Source organism: Astatotilapia calliptera, chromosome 20, assembly GCF_964374335.1.
Source record: "Astatotilapia calliptera chromosome 20, fAstCal68.1, whole genome shotgun sequence".
Classification (NCBI taxonomy): Eukaryota; Metazoa; Chordata; class Actinopteri; order Cichliformes; family Cichlidae; genus Astatotilapia; species Astatotilapia calliptera.
Genome location: NC_137441.1, coordinates 26,514,500 through 26,531,415, shown reverse-complemented (window position 1 = coordinate 26,531,415; position 16,916 = coordinate 26,514,500). Strand labels below are relative to the sequence as shown.

The following is a 16,916-nucleotide window of genomic DNA, read 5'->3' as shown; positions in this document are numbered from 1 at the left end:
CAAACTTGTTTTTCTTTTCAAAATAAATAAATAAATCTCCATCTTAATTCTGAGATCCCTGTAGTGTGGCACATGCTTTCATTCTCACCAGGCAGTTTAAAACCAGGAGGAGAGACAGGCTTGTTCGATATACAGAAGTGCTATTGAACATGATGCGTGTAAGATGCTTTTATTATATACTCTTCAGCACTTGAATTACCTTAATAAGAAATAAGCACAGCTGCTCGAGTGTGTGCAGAAACATTTATTTTAAGATAAATGTGCTCTCACAGTGCTCTGACCTTACTTTCTGAATCAGAGTGATGGATAGGAGGAGAAACAGCAGGAGGGGGTTAATTTGAGGCCCTCGGCACTGCTCATTATCTTTTGATCAGGGACTGACAACAGTTGGCCATCCGTGTGTCTCGTTATGCATGGAGGTTTCTACGAGGCTCACCTGTGCACTGTCCAAAGTGCTGCACTGTGATGTCCTTGTCCTGTCTACAGGCTATGGTCCTCAGCTGGCACTGGTCGGCATAGGTCACCCCATCTGAGCCGCACACCTGCTCCACAGTGACAGAGATGGAGCGAAGGGAGAACACGTTAACTCCCTACAGGCAACTACAAGAATGTGTTTCCATTCAAACAACTTATTTCTTTAGACAGTTTGAAAGACACACCTTGGTTTTGTTTTTCAAATCGCAGTCAGGTGAGGGGCACTCGCAGTGGGCCTGGCCATTCACCTTAATGCAAGTGGCTCCATAGTTACATTGTAACTCTTCACAGGAAGTTGGGGCTTCAGGACCTGTGGGAGAAACAAGTTTACACTGCTATACGTTCTGTACGCACTATATGGACAAAGGTACTGGGTCATCTATGCATCCTGTTAGAGCACCACTCTCGAATTCAGTGAGCTCTTCATTCTTTCATCAATGACTGTGAATGCAGGCTGCATGGTTAGGTGCTTGATTTAAAAAGTCTGTGGCAATGGGACTGAAAACACCTGAATTTAAAGATTAAGAGGTGTGGCCCAACACTTTTGTTCAAATAGAGTACTTTATATACAGCAATGGAGACTGTGAAATCAGACTATAGCTGGCAACATTTCTGCCACGTTTTGTTGTTTCGTAGTGATTTCCTCCTTTATTAATCCTTGTTCTTTCCTGTGAGTGTTATTTCAACACGTTCTCACTCCCAAAGAGTAATATATATAGTAATACACTAGGTGACAAATCGTCAACATACTACACTTCCGGGCACCCAACACGTTCGTAAATGATGAGATCGGAGAAACGATTAAACTTGAGAACTGTTTGGAATCAATTTACTTAAAACGCTTTGGAAAACACTATTTAACGTCACTAAAGTGCTGGTACAGGTTAGTTAGTGTTAGGGCTGGAATACATGGCTTGAACGTGTATTACCGCAGGACCGCCATTCTGCTGGATTTCACCCATAACCCGGTGCGTAACATAAGAACGCGGAAAGTCACCTTTCGCGTTCCTCAGGAACGCTGCGGAACGTGACAAATCATCGGGATGTTACGCCTCGGGAGTGAGATTGGGCTGGTTATTTCCATTATTCATGTTGGCCTTCCCTTGCTTTTTTTGTGTATTACTGCCCTTTCATTCCTGGTTCTTTGTTCCTAGTATAGGTCCAATCATGTTTGTCCATCTAATATGCTTTCAAGACTCCAACCTTTACTTTCTGTCAGCTGGTTTTGCTGATGCTTAAGGTTTTGAATTTTTGATCCTGGTCTCCTGTGTTTGGCTCTTTGAAAACATTACAATTTCCTGTGTATCAAAATGTCAACCTTTCTGTAGGTACCAAAAGTTCGGCCAGTTAAACACCCAGTAAAGAATAAAATACAGTTGAACACAATAGTTAAGAACTGAAATAACCAAAACATGTAAAGAAAAAGTCTTTAAAAGCAATGTAAAAGATGATACTGCATACAGCAGTCACTCTGTCTCTCTTGAGTGTTAACAGTGACGTGGGAACAGACTATAAGCTGCTGGTTTAGAGTACAGGGATAGCAGTTCTGATATATATGCTGGGATCAGGTCCTGAGGGGATTTCAAAGTATAACAACAAACTGTGTTATAAGCCGTCTAGCTATAAAACTTTAACCCCAAACAGCAAATAACAATTCATCTGCACTGCTGACAACATTCATACTATACTTGTGCTATTGTGCCACAGTTTTAACCTCCTAAGACCCGAACTCTTTCATGGCATGCATTTTTTATTTCTCTTTGATATTTGGGCTGATTGGGACCTGATGAATGTAAAAACAAAGAATTACCAGATTTTTTTTTTTTACTTGATTTTTGTTTCTGAGAAAAATGAGAGACACATATGAGGACATTCGCTTTAAATTTGGATAGAACAGTGTCAGTATAATGTCCTCATAATTGGATATCAGGGCCCTGAAGAGCAAAATTTAGTATTTTGGTCTAGACAACCCATAATTTGATGTCTACATATGTGGACGCCAGGTCCTAGGAGGTTAAAACACCACTTGTCGCACTCGGGGTGATTTTATAGTGTGGAAAGAGTGAGCTGAAAGACTTCATCCTTGTCTTGTATTCAGCATCTTTACACCAACCGTATAACAGTGATAATAGAATTCCCAAATTCTCTGAGTTTCAATTATTCATGGCATGCACAGCAATTTTCCAAAACTGCTGCACAAAAAAAAAGTTGATCTTCTGAGGGGCCCAAAGGTGAGCACTCAAGATCTCTCCTCAGTTCTCCCCTAAAGACTGTTTGAAGCCTTGAAGCTGTCGCAGCAGGATCTGCTGCAGGGAGTCCACCATCCACCCACCTGGATGTGAGTGTGGGGTCTTTGCATTGTTTCATCACAGAGGCTTAGAGCACCCCACCCTTTAGCTCCTGCTTTTATGTGCTGCACCCTCCTAGTACTCGTCCTTTTTATCTGGCAGGGTGTGTGGCGAAGAGCCCCACCACTGTGCTGGGACTGCTGGCTTCATTAAGCATTTGACTTCCAGTCGATATCTGATGGTGCATCTTAATCATGGAGCTGCAGGCCCCCACAGCAGGAACTAACCTTTCCTTCAACCGGCTTTGTGGCTTGTACAATCACCAGGGCTGTTTTTATTATTAATCAAAAGTAATCAATAGTCCTTAAACAGAGGTATAAACCCACACATTCAAAGAACAATGAATCATCACAACTGTGTAGAGAAAATAAAATATCAATGGGAAATGTGTCATCCACATGCCATTTGTACACTTGAGTATTTTCCTAATCACTATTGATCAGCTCTCTTGCAGCCACTTCCTTCTTTGCCAGTAAAGCTGATGGATGCAAAGAGCCGATGAAGAAAGAAATGGCTGCTTCCAGGCTGATCCACAAATCAGATAAGTGACAAAAACCACTTTGGAATGATAGAGAGAAGCTGGAACCAAGGAGAGAAATGTGTGTGTGTTTGGTTTCTGAATGCCCCACACACTGGCCTTGATGCTCTTTCTTATTACCTTTGTCGCAGCCATTCATGCCCATCTTGCTCCCATCTGGACACACGTTGCACTTCATGCCCTTCACTCCCGTCTTGCAAGAGCACAGACCCGACATCTGCTCACAATCATCCCGGACTGAGCCCGTAGCGTCGCAGTTGCATGCTGCCGTGGAAAGGTGGAAAAAAAATGAGAGAGATTGATGAGGGGGGAAAAGGCCAGTCAATTAGCGACGACGGCAGGAAGAGAGATAGGAATAGCTCGGTTTATAGTCTGTACAAACTGTGCTTGAAGCAACCTTAGCCTCTGTAGCGTTGTGCTTGAGAGACATCTTTGTCTTAAGTATCAAGGGTTGGTAATAGTTCAACCAGCCCTAGGGGCCACAGGAGGAGGACAAGAAGGAGGGGAATGAGTACGTAAGAGAAACTCAGGAAAACAACGCCGGGGAAGGACATCAAGTCCATTATGTTCCGGGAATCAATGACGTGTGTTGTTTTCCACTCCTCTCCTGCTGAACGTGGTATTGGCGTGTGGTGTGCTGTCTGCTTGCTTTGGGTAAACCTTGTTAAGGTCAGGCCACGGGTGAGGCACCTGCAGGCTTCCTGCTGTTGACTGAAAATGCTCTGTGACTTGGGGAGCTATGTCCTATGATACCTCAGCGGCAGGATACGAGCTAGTCACCATATTGCATTACACCAAGACAAACAAGGGGTCCCGACCCTGTTCTTTACTCGAATACAAATGAGAATGGTTCATTCAGTACAGCCTTGACAGGTCTAAAGGACAAAGTAAGACATCTTTCCACAAAAACTCTCATCAAATAGTTAAGCTCTATAAATATATGGAGCTTAACTAGAAGAGAATCTAATTTGACTGACTATATTTTATGGATATTCATTTTATAAACTTCTGTTCTAAAAAGGGTAGCTCGGAGGCACTGCTATTAATTCAGTGAGAAATGTATTGTCAAACTATGGCTCTTATCTTGAGAAATATGACTCTCACTTATGTAGAGTGGATTCCAGCCATGCAGATTTGGATTTATTTGGCAAAGACTTTAGTTTTACAGACTCAGAGGTTTTGGGTTTCTTCCCAGAAAACATTGGGGGGAATAACTAACATTGTTTATACTCTGGAAAAAAAAATTGTTCAGTAACTATAAAAGTAAAGTAGATCAGAAGAAAAGTGCACACAGAAATATTGATGGTGTATCTAGAGCAGGCGGTGTGAATCATACAAGTCAGTCAGGACTTTGCAAACTATGAAAGTTGGAGATGTCTGCGGAGATGCTGGAGATGAAAGTTCCAGATCCTGACAAGTTGCTGACAAGACCCACTGACAAGACCCACTGGAGATCAAAGCTGAGGCCCACGAACTAAACCGACTTTGACATCTCTGATCTAGACTAACTATTTCACTATTTCAGGATTTCTGAAAACCAAATAAAACCTCTCTGCGTGTTAACACTTTGATGTGCATGGATTTTTTTTTCGGTGTGTGTGTGCACAGACCATTTGTGGAGAGGAAATGTAAGGATTGAAAAGTAACATACATAAAATGAACGTCATCGAAATAAAACACATTTGCACAGCTGATCAGATACAAAGAAGGAATTCCTCACGAGTGCAGCCGCTCATGTTCTCTGTCACGATGCCGCGGAAATTCCAGAAGCCCGGCTCACAGCGGTCACACTTCTGCCCTCCGACACCCGGCTTACAGGAGCACTGCCCGGTGGTTGGATCGCACGTCCCCTTGTAGGAGCCGTAGATATTACACTGACAGGTAGCTGAGGGGAAAAGAGCAACAAGGAATTTCACTTTTCTACAGCAAACTTACACTGCTGCTGTTTATAGATCCCTGTAGCTTATAAGAGTTGGATAATGCTTACTGTGATGGATACTCTGTATTAGAGATTTATGCTAGGCTCAAATGTCAGCTAAACCCTATTCCGCAAATAAAAAGGCGGATAAAGCGCGCTGAGGTGATTTTCCTTTTTTCTAAATCTCTGCGTATTCTTATTTCTCCGTCTGCATTTTCTCCATCCATGCTGTATCCCCTGGCTTACAGCTCGATGCAAGCCTTTTCTCTTCCATCTGCGCGCTATCATTTGTCAGGATCATCAGATGAAGAGATTTTTCTGTTGATACAGCGCAGAATTATCATAATTATTCCTTGGATTAAGATGAAACGTTTTCGGCTCTGCAACTTTGCTACTGTAATTGCAGTCAAGGACAACGAGGCCCATATGCTGCAAACAGCCTGATACTATCTACTTTTTTTTTCCTCCTTTTTTTTTTAAAAACTCGTGACACACTGACGGGTCAAAGTGGGACACAGAATAGGACTCACCGGGACATCCTGCCTGTCCAACTCCTAAGGCGGCCGTCACATTGTCTGAGCAGCAGCCGTACACTGACACGCTGCAGTGCTCGGATACCGTCGGGTCCGGCAGAGATACGGCTGAAATCACCGATGAGGTAGGGAAGGAAAGGGAGGGGAGATGGAAGATGGAACAGGGAGAGAAAGAGGAACACCAGCATTTGAGTGATTACTGTAGGGTTTGTTGATGGTGGTGGAGGAGGGGAATTAAACAACACAATCTCTGAACAACATGTAACTTTTTTGCCAACAATGAGATTGGCTTGAGGGGCAGAGGTGGAGAGCCTGGCAGTCGGCTTCAAGATAACAATTCTATTTGCTACTTTCTCCACAATGACTCAAAATCAGGGGGAAAATGATGCTATTACCTCCAGTGAAAACAAACAATGGCATTTCTGGTGAATGTGCAGAAGCTGACATTTACCACCTACTAGAAGGCATGTTCTCTTCATTTGTTCTTGTCTAATATTACAAAATTGCACCGCTGCCCTACAACCTTCAAAAAAAGAAAAGAAGAAGAAGCAGAAGAAAAAAAAAAAAAAAAGGCCTGCTGCATAATGCGAAGGAATTTGCCAAGCAGTTTCTGCCTGCGCACACTGTGTGGAGAGCTCCTTTGTCTAAGGATGCACAAGACGCCAAAATAGTGTGACAGCACTGAATACAGAGCCACATTCAGCAAAATAAAAACAAATGCGTTCCTCAAACCTGGCGCTTCTCCAGAAATTGGAAGAGAACAACAAAACAGTCAGTGGGAGGAAAATAGGATTTGTTTAATGGCCGGAGCAAAAGCATCATTGTTCACATTTTTTCATACTTTGGAGTGAAAAGTAAAGTTGTAGATAGAAACGGGAAAACCCTTGGTTTTCTGTGTGTCTCTCTATTGCCCTCCCCATCGCCTCTTTTAGTGTTGCTCATTTGGAGTTTGGAGGCTGGAGATACAGGGGCCATAAATCACACTGTTACTGGTGTGGATATGAGCCTCAGCCTAATGGTGATGACTCGGCGCGCTCTTTTTCCAGTGCTTTCCCACTCCAGAGATGGGCTTTGGACACAGTTCATTTAACTTGCCACTTTTCAGTGCTCCATTCGGCTATCTGTACTGAGCCTATTAGGACAAGGAGAACTTTTAATTTCATATGTTCTTCCACCCTTCAAGGGTTTTTCCCCATTGTCCGGCACAATGCACCTCGCTGTGACATGCAATATTACCCTCACATTTTCAAGGTCCACTGCTGCGCCTTCTCCGCTTCGCTGATTGTTGCGGTCTTTTATATTCCTGCAAGGGCACATCTGCACATGTGTCTAGTAAACCAATAAAAATTTCAGTGGATTATATTGAAATCCCTGACCCTGATTTGAGTTTGCAGGCGGCAAAAAAAAATAAATACTATTTTAAATGCTACAAGAGGCAAACTTTACAAATGTGCATGCAGCAGACGGCTGTGTTGACACTGTATGCAAAGTAGGTAGCTTTTCAAACTGAGAACCTCTGAAATACAAGGTTGCTTTCATGCTCCGCTACTGAGAGCTGGCATGTTTTGATAAAGTTTATGGAGCTGAGGTCAAATGAAGTTTCTCCTTACATAGCTAATGCAGAGGGCAGTGAAATTCCCCAAGATCTGAGTCCCCCCCCCCATTAGCCAATAGGAGATGAGAACCCAGAGGCCTTGTACCCATAGAGGACTCTTCAAAAAAGGATTGATTATCCATGGATGGTAGAGAAGCGTGACAGTCAGTGCCCAAGGAGGCCAGCTTAGGAAGGAGAAGAATCTGCAGAGATGTGTGTGAAAACACTGGCAGCTCCTTCATTCTCACTCTCTTCAAACTCTCTCCATCCTCCTCTCTTTCAGACCCAAGGGGAATCAAACAGACTGGAATGATCACACAAAATCCCTTAAGTGCCTTTTGCTCTGCTCCCTGGCCTGTGCTAGCAAAAAGCTCTTCATTTAACATAGCCACAGAGAGGAAGATGGTTAACCTTTGCTGCTCTGCCACTGATCTCACAGCGTTTGTGGCTGATAAATGTCATTCATCACATGCAAAGAGAGGGAGTTTATATTAAAGGAAGAGGGGAAAGTGGTGTCCTGAGGGCTAAGAAGCAAGCTCCGGAGCACAGGTTTATTGCTTTAAATTCTCTGAATATCTGGACAGAAAAGTGAGCCTTTATTACTATCTGTTAGTTCACACTTGGGCCCGAGAGGAAGATTTTTAACTCTGCTCACGAGCCGGCCCACGTGGACTAGCCACTTCCCAGAAAAGCTGGAAAGCTCAAAGTGTGCTGAGTCAACCTTCCCTGAGCAAATTACACAAACCCACACATCAAATTTAACACTGACCTCCCATCATTTCACTTGCTTATGGCTAACCAGGTCACACTGAAGAGAGACACAAGCAGTGCTGTCAGAATTACACTCAAACTAGAGACAATTACAACCCCATCGATGGATGGAATGAGTGGAGAAATGGGATGTCAGCGACAATGAGACTTGATGAGGGTGCTCTTGTGCACTGCAATGACATCGACTCTGAGTGGCGTAATGTACCGACCTGCACAGGGTCCCTGATTTTGAATCAACAAGTGCTCTCGTTTCTCACATCTGGCCTTCTTCAGCTCGCACTCGTTGCTGTAGTTTTTCCCATCGGAACCACAAACCTGCAAAAAGAAAGACACAAAGCAGAGTCTGAAGCAGCGTCTAGCTTAACCCCTCAGCTCTTTTTGCTCTACCTCGCTTCAGTTATTACCAGGCCGCGTGTTTTTACCGAGGCGTGCCCTGTATTTAAAGTAAAAGCGCATTCACCTAGACGCTGAACTAAAGAGCCATTAAGTGGTTAGTTCGGTTGCTTTCAATAATACTTCACGGCCTTTGTCAGGTGGCGTTTTTACTCAGTTGTAATGGACGTGGTTTAATCAGGTGTCATCAGTTTCACCACACTTAAGACCATGCGGTGACACCTGAGCCACATCCGTGACAACAAAGCAAGCTGCTGCTGCTCATGACGGTAAGATGACCTCGTGGGAAAAGAGGATATTTTTTTTGCTCCTGCTTATTAGACAGGTCTGTTTCTGTCGTCACTGGAGCTTTCTCCTCGTGTCACGTGGTGTTCAGTCAGGTAAGCCATAAATACAGTGTTTCTTTCCCCTGTTATGCAGACTATGTCAACCTATATGTTCCACTGACGGACGCAACATAAACACCATCTCCAGCCTTATGCCTCGCCTTTCTGATGCTTAATTGTGGATGTCACAAAACTTTCTTCTGCCCAGTTACTCAGTTTCTGGGATCCTTTTTGAGTTTTGCGTTGGCTTACAAATTACCGAGGTTGTACAGTCATGCTGTCTCCGAATAAGAAATGCTGCGAAAAGATTTTCCATCTGAAGCTGACCTTGAAAAAGTCCCCCGTGCCTTCATCCACGCCCCCATGTTTTACAATTTTGTCAAATTTACAAGAAAATAAGAAAGAAAGTGGCCCCTGATGGATTTTGTAACAAGCGAGGTTATTCGGCAAATTCAGAAGACATCTAGATTTCTTTTTATGCTAAACAGACAAAAATTCAGGAATAATTTTCCATGTCATTTTATAGGAGATTGGAGTTTGTCCGATGAAAATGTCAAAAGCAGATGTGTGCGATTTATGTTTTTGCATTTTGCTTTCAAGGGACTGGAAGATTTAACCACATTAGCAGCTAATGGCAAATGATTTTTGAAGGCTGTCTTACCAGGCTGTGAGGCACACTCGTGCAGCTGTATTCACAAAGGCATCGGTCGCTTTCGTCTTCTGCGTCTTCGTACCACGTGCCTCCAAATACGAGACAGCGGTCCTGTTCACAGCTCTCCTGACCCGATCCAGACCCGCCCGAGCCGCAGTCTGCATAAAAAAAGACACACAATATCATTAACAAACATATGCACACACATCACAATCTATACATCTAGCGGGCATCATAGTTTTATTTGTCTTGAAGTTAAAACTACATTTAAACACTGTGGGCGCCGTAAAGTTAAGATAATTTACATTTCCCCTCATGATGGCGAGAGGCAACCAAAGGCGCTGCTGGTAGTACAAGATAATGACGGTGTCTAGCGAGGGCCACCGATTGACTAAATAAATTAGACATCTCTGCACCACCAGTGAGGCATCCTTTCATTTCAATTACATCAGAAACAAAAAAAGGGGGAGGGAATTATTAACTCCGGCCTCCAAGTGTGCGGAGAGAATTGGTGGCGAGGCCTGCTTTATGGGTGTCTGCTTCCCGATATGAGAATGCAACTAATTGCAAAGTGTTCTGTAAAATCTAATTATCTCCCAAGACTTTAAAGAAAGTTGTCCCGGCAACTCTTTAACTGCGACCCTGAAATGGCTTTTTGCTTGTTTTAAAAATGCACGTCTGTGTATCGCAGTAGGAGGAACAGCTAAGGCTGGCTTAATGTTTATAGGGAACGAGGCAGAGCAAGGACAAATAAAAACCCAATTAGGGGCCAGGATGTACAGCTCTACAAAATGATTTAAAAAGAAGCACCAGAAGGGGGGGGGGGTATTTGACAAGTGGGTTGATTTGAGGAAGACAAATTTGGGGAAGGGAGGGGGGGATTGCAAAGTGCAGGAAAAAAAAAATGGGAGGATCTGGCTTTTGAAGTTGCAAATTTTACCTACAGTGGAACTCCAGAGGGAGATTAGGTAAACGTGTGTGAAAGCGGGGGAAAGAAAGCATGCAGCATGAAAGACGGAAAGAATGTCAGACAGAGCGAGGCACCCTGGGGGCTGGCAGAAAGTTCATTTAAAACAAATTTGTTATTCAAAAAAGGACTACAGTTCAACTAAAAGCTCGCAGCGCAGGCAGAAGACTCAAAGCGCATTAGGTAATCGAGGTCTTTCTTTCCCTTCTCGTCTACTTTTAGGGCTCGTTCGGCTCAGTGTATTGATGCACTACCACTAATGGTTAAATCAATGTCATAGTGTAATGGAAGTATCACTTAGCATAAACTGTCTCCCAAAGTAGATTATGGAGCAGGTCACAGTCCACGGTGCGGGGAGGGGCCGATGAAGCCCCGGCTGTTCTTCGATATGGGTCATCAGCTGTGGTGCTGGGAGAGATCTGAGTGGTCGATACGGCGGCGGAGACGTCGCTTTACTATCTGTGCCTTCAACAGAGGAGTTGGAGCTTTGTGAAGAGTGCCCCCCCCCCCCCACCCCTCCCCGAGAAAACCCCCCCAAAAAACTAGGAACCATCAGTGCTTATTAAAGCATCGCTCTGTCTCCATTTTAAAGCCCCAACCCTAATCCGTTTACTTGAATTTGCCATTGTTGCAACTTATTGATTTCGAACCACAGTCCGAGTTAAACATAACATTTTGTGACACAGCTAATGCGCTGCGTAATGGCTTTCAGCTGCCAGTGACATTATCGCAGGTACTCGGCGTCAGATGGCATCTGAAAGTGAGAAGAAGAGATCAGAAACAGAAAGGGAGCTCAGCAGCCTGTGGTCGGCTTCCTGTATCTGTTTACTGTTTGCCAGCTCAGCAGGACGCAGTAAAAAGGAAATGCCGGAGTAGCCGATTCATATTCCACTCAGGTCCCTTCACACAGACAAGATAAATATATAAAAAGAGGTAAGACACTAGAATGGAATAAATAAAAGTGAAAGGCGAGGGGAGGGGGTCCTAATTAGCTGTTGTTCTTTGATGTGCCCATCACCCACGCTGCCTATGAACCTTTCAATTAATATGTCCCCAGCCAAGATGGCTGCATCAGCTATTCTCTCCGTACTGCCCATCCGTTTCTTTTTACTCAGTCTTGTCAGAAGCCTGAGTCTATTTAGCCAGGGGAGCTCCATTAAGAAGCCAGAATTGAGCGGCGGAGAGAAGAAAGGAAATGAATTGCATAAGAATAATGTCCGAAAAAGACTGAGAGGCTTTGACAGTAGAAATAATAGAGGAAGTGAAGAGGAAGACGGTATTGTCTTGAACTGTGTGCTACTGAAAGTAGAGGGAAGAGGAGAAAACATGAGAACCTGGGTAAATTATAGATGACGGAGGGGAGGGGGCTGTAGATGTTCAGCAAACCAGATTTGTTGTGTCAACATCAATGATCCAGGAGACATCTGATATTTCTATGATACCTCTGATATCAAGACCTGACTGAATGTCAACATCTATGACATTAAAGAAATTCTCCCTCTTTGAAAATGACAACGGTTTTGCTCCCTCTATCAGTACCACCTTCTTTGACTGATGTGACAGCACGTTAGCCTAAATAAAGTTCCTGTAGGACGGAGAAGCATCACAGCCAGTGGGAGGATGGGGTGTTTTTAGATGGCAGGAGGAGAAAAGAAGTTTTGTTGCCTCAACGGAAGGTTAGAAGCCCCCATGATGAATGGACCGTGAAGGAAAAATGCGCTGATCACACTCCGGGAAGCTCTCGTGCCACCCAGCCACTCACTTGCCTGTTTTTTCATGCCCTTTCCTGTCTTTTGGAGCTTGATCACATCCGTGCCGTGTGAGGAGCGACGAGGGTGAGGATCCAGCATCGCCGTGTGATCCTGCTCTCATAATCTTGTTTATTAAATGTCTATTCAATTAAAAAAGGGGGCTCGGGCCTCCGTAGGTGATGCACTGCTCTCAGTTACCACTTTGTCAGTGTCGAGAAAAGGAGCTGAGGCCAGGCCTACCCGAGTGTGAAATTAAACAGGTGATAAATTTCCCTGTATGGCCAACAGTGGGAACACTGTCATTTTTCATTACTGCTAAATAAAAAGGCAGGAGAAAACAACTTCCATTTTTATGCCGTGCGCTCCCCTCCTCCCAACAAGACTAATGAGGATGGTTTTTAAGTCAGGTCTACGTAAGCAAATAAATCAACACATTCACTTCCTCTCTGGGCTTATCTTAGATTTGAAGTATGGAGTGGGGAGTTGCGCATACTGGTGATGTAGAGCCCTGCCGCTGTCTACAATAGAGCCAGAAAAAAAAACAGAATTACATTTTGTGACAAGGGTGCTGTATAACACAGCATGTGCTCTTAATTTTGCCAAATCTACCACTGATACTGTACATGTAGGCAAGGGTGAATCCATCAGCAGCAAATCCTGTTTAAGACAGGCAGGAGGAGAGAAGTAGAACAACTTTCTGCAAATTGGTTTTGACTGTTTTACAGGCTTCCTGTGGAGGGTCCGGGTCAGATTTGAGGGGGCCGAAAGAAGAGGGGGGGGGACAGAACCGTCTGCTGCCCCTGGGGTGAAATTTATTGATTTCCGCCGAGCCCTTCTCCACCCCTGTCTGTGAAAGCCTTGGCGCCCCTTTTGTCAAGAAGGACAATTTTGATGGAGAGGAGTGCAAAATGGAAAGAGATGTGAGTGGGTGGGACAGCAGGGTGCGATGTGGAGAGCAAAAAGAAAAAAGAAAGGGGAAAAAAAGAAAAGATTCTATTGTGTAAGCCTGACAGTTCTCTCTGAATCAAAATGAGCAAGCGATGGGAAAAAGGAGAATGCTGAGAGACAGTATGGTAGAGAGAATAAAATATAAAAACAAAGCCATCAGCCACTGCAAGCAGAGCAATGCCCTTGGGATGCAGATGAGAGTACTTTTTGCCTGATACAACCAACAGACAATGAGGAGTGTGTAGCTGCGTGTGTGCGTGGTGACAGTAAGTCTGCACGTCTGCATCGAGGGCATACAGTTTCACATTTCTTCATGCTCCACATACAAAAAAAGTCACTTATCTCAGTCAATGAAATGATGTTAAATCGGCCACAAGAAACTTTGATGGTGCGATTCGCCTCGCAGGCCTGGGGCCAAATACGGCAGACAATGGTAGTGGGGGGGGTTAGGGAGGAAAAAGAAAAAAGACCCCTGGCTGTAGCAATCAAAATGGAAGTGGATTCCCCCTCATCTCTATTTGCCCTGTCCTCCATCTACCCCCTCCTTTCTTCTCTCCAGCCATCCCTCCTGCCGGCAGGTGTAATCTGCTCCCCTTCACACCTTGTCAGTAGATGACTATGTTCACTGTGATGGCCAACTAGCCACGAGGGAACAGCAGCATTGCCACTGTCTGCATTTAAAACCAGAGGCTGGCATTTTGCTCCCTCCAGAGTTGTCCCCAAGAAGGGGATGAGCGAGGGACTGTGATATCCCGCCTCAGTCTGTCAGCGCTGATCAAGATATGATCTGCACGGTGAATTAGAGTTCATTTATTCAGAATGCGAAGCGATGACAAAGCTACAGGCATGGAAATGAGGGATACTCACATTAAGTGCCATCGGTCACGCATTTAAAAGCCTAATTGAATAGAAGAGCTAGATAAAATGTGTACCCTAGCTGTCACAACACAAACAAACACAACCTAGCCCCCCTCCTAATAAAAGCCGAGCATAATAATTCGTGCTATTACAGCTCGTGCTGCGAATTCAGGTAAAAGTACATGCAGTAATCACCAGCCTACAATTCACAGATCATCTTTTTAGCAGACATAATATTCTCAGGCTCTAATATACTTCAGTCATCTATACTCAGCCCTTACCTCATTTTTAGCTACCTCTAATGCATGGAGCATTTAGCTTGGGATCCCATCTACAAGTTCCAAATATCAAATGAAAAACTGTCTGCAATTAATTAGTTTCAGTTTATTGAGGCATCAAGGAGCAATGGGGGGGAAGCGGTGAGATCAATAAACAAAAACCAGCTGCAGCTCATACGTTGCACAGCACGCTCGCGAACAAAGTCAGCCAGACAAGCAGCCAATGAAAACACTGCGTTGAAAACGTACAGCTGACCTGAGCTTAATCACCCAGAAGTCATTTCTGGATTTCTAACAGGTTTTGTTTACAGAAACACACCGCGGCTGTCGCCTCATGTTTTTTGCAGTGTTAAGCCGACGCAGACGTCGCAGCTACGAATCCACAAACGACTAAATACGGCACCGCAGGTCGCTTGATAAAGATAATTACACCGTTTCAAAGTCCATTTTCCTACCTTCGTCGCAGCTGCCGAGCCTCGCCACGTCAATTCTCGTCATCTGCGTGCAGGAATGTCTGCGAAGTTCACACTCATTGTCGTAGGTGGTGCCATCACTTCCACACACTGGGGAGTAGGGCTCGCCTGAGCACGGCGGGCACTCACACCTATTCTGGACGCACCGGGCACCCATGGCACAAACAGTGTTGCCACATGTTTCTGTATTAAACACACAGCAGAGGGGCAGGCCACAGCATGACTGGTGAGTTATTTTGATGGATATGATCCACATGGACATTCAAAGTCATCTCTGGAATATATTTTTAAACAGGATTTCTCTTTTCCTTTTTCTATTTGTCATGCACGCTGCTTCCCCTCGTAATATATTCCACTTTAAAACATATACAGCACATGCTGCTGGAGCAATTTCCCATCTGAGAATTCAGTTTGACAAGTTTGCTTGTATTTGAAGTGCCTGCAGTTTTATGAGCTTCCTGATGGGCACTATTTTTACATGTCATTTCCATATTTAACTCAGAGCCAGAGGAAAGAAATGAATCTTTTACATATGAACATTGCACACTTTTTCCCTAGCCTAATATCAAATCACCAGTTTGTGCTAAGATCGCTGATGTGTCCTTCATATTTATACTAATAATGACACACTAAAGATGACATACTGTAACTACCAGACATATTCTCCATAAATGTACGCATTACTTACTGCACTCTCCTTGGCCGACCACTCGGAGGTCCATCTGTTGTTTGCAGGCCCGCACATGCAGCTCACACTCGCTGTTGTAGGTGGTACCATCGCTGCCGCACACAGGCTGGTGGGACTTGACACACTCTGACGGACACACACACTGCTTGCTCTGGGCATCGCAGATTGCCCCAAAAGAGCAGTTGGCACAGGCCTCATCTAGATGGGGACAAGCAGGCAAACAAATGGTTAAGTGTGTCTGTGCATGTGTGCTTCCTGTGGGATTACATAACCTTGGCGCCGAGGTCTGATTCTAAGAGAAACGGTGAATTTAGAGGATATTAAGTTTCTTTTACACTGCTCGTATTAATGTATGGTAGACTTAAAATGGATTCTCTTATGTTATCATTATGCAAATGCAGTGCAGTGCAGTGCTTTTCAGCTCATCTTACTTTCTGATGATGCTTGAAACATCACTTAAGTGAATATAAAGTTGCGAGGGAATGAGTTTCTGGCTACTACAGATTCTTAAAGTAGTGTTGGTTTGTCATTTGGTCTTTCAGCCACAACATTAAAACTACTGACAAGTCAAGTGAATAACACTGATTATCACATTAGGATATAATGTTCTGCTTGGAAACACTGGGTCCTGTCATTCATCTATATGTTACTTTGATATCACACGGGGTCATATGATTGTTGGGTTTTTCTCTGTATGCGTTGCTGTAGGGTCTACCTTACAATATAAAGCACCTTGAGGTGACTGGTGTTGTGATTTGGCGCTGTATAAATACAGCTGAATTTAATTACTTTGACGCACCCATTATCATTAATTTTGAAAATGTTGGAGACCAAACTGGTGAGGTGCTAAGCAAAGAAACCAAAACTGTGCCAATACTGGAAAAAGTTCAAACTTACAGTACAAATATTTTACTTTACAAGCTCAGTATATGGAGTGAAGATTTGGAAAATTCAATCTTACTAGAGGATGGAAAATCAGAGTACTGAGATCCCACTTAATTACACACCACAGAACTGGATGCTTCAGCCCTAAGTCTTTGTGGCATAGATTCAAAAAGATGCTGGAAACGTTCCTCAGAGATTTTGGTCCATACAGACATGATGGCATCGCACATAGACTGCAGCTTTGTCAGCTACACATCCGTGATGAAAATCTCCAATCCCACCACGATCAAAGGATGGCCAATCCATCTAAGTACAGTGAACTTGTGTTCAAGGAACCAGTTTGAGGTGATTCGATCTTTGTGACATGGTGGGTTATCCTGCTGGAAGCAGCCATCAGAAGTTGGGTACACTATGGTCCCAAATGGTTGGACAAGGTCTGCAACAATACTCAGGTAGGCTGCGGTGTTTAAATCATGCTCAGTTGCTATTAAAGGGCTCAAAGTGTGCAACAGAAGTATTAC

The 16,916-nt window shown here is 44.0% G+C and overlaps 1 protein-coding gene across 4 annotated transcripts in view; it reads right to left on the bottom strand.

Annotated features, from left to right (window-relative positions):
• agrn (agrin) overlaps window positions 1–16,916 on the bottom strand; it is a 257,870-nt gene that overhangs the window by 44,709 nt on the left and 196,245 nt on the right. For all 4 annotated transcript variants that reach the window (XM_026153154.2, XM_080295221.1, XM_026153157.2 and 1 more), the window contains 9 exons: window positions 15,511–15,708; window positions 14,805–15,005; window positions 9,557–9,705; window positions 8,386–8,491; window positions 5,809–5,919; window positions 5,081–5,245; window positions 3,481–3,624; window positions 660–784; window positions 437–542 (listed from right to left, as the gene is read on the bottom strand). In XM_026153154.2, coding sequence (XP_026008939.2) covers window positions 437–542; window positions 660–784; window positions 3,481–3,624; window positions 5,081–5,245; window positions 5,809–5,919; window positions 8,386–8,491; window positions 9,557–9,705; window positions 14,805–15,005; window positions 15,511–15,708 — 1,305 coding nt within the window. The remainder of the gene's footprint in view (window positions 1–436; window positions 543–659; window positions 785–3,480; window positions 3,625–5,080; window positions 5,246–5,808; window positions 5,920–8,385; window positions 8,492–9,556; window positions 9,706–14,804; window positions 15,006–15,510; window positions 15,709–16,916) is intronic.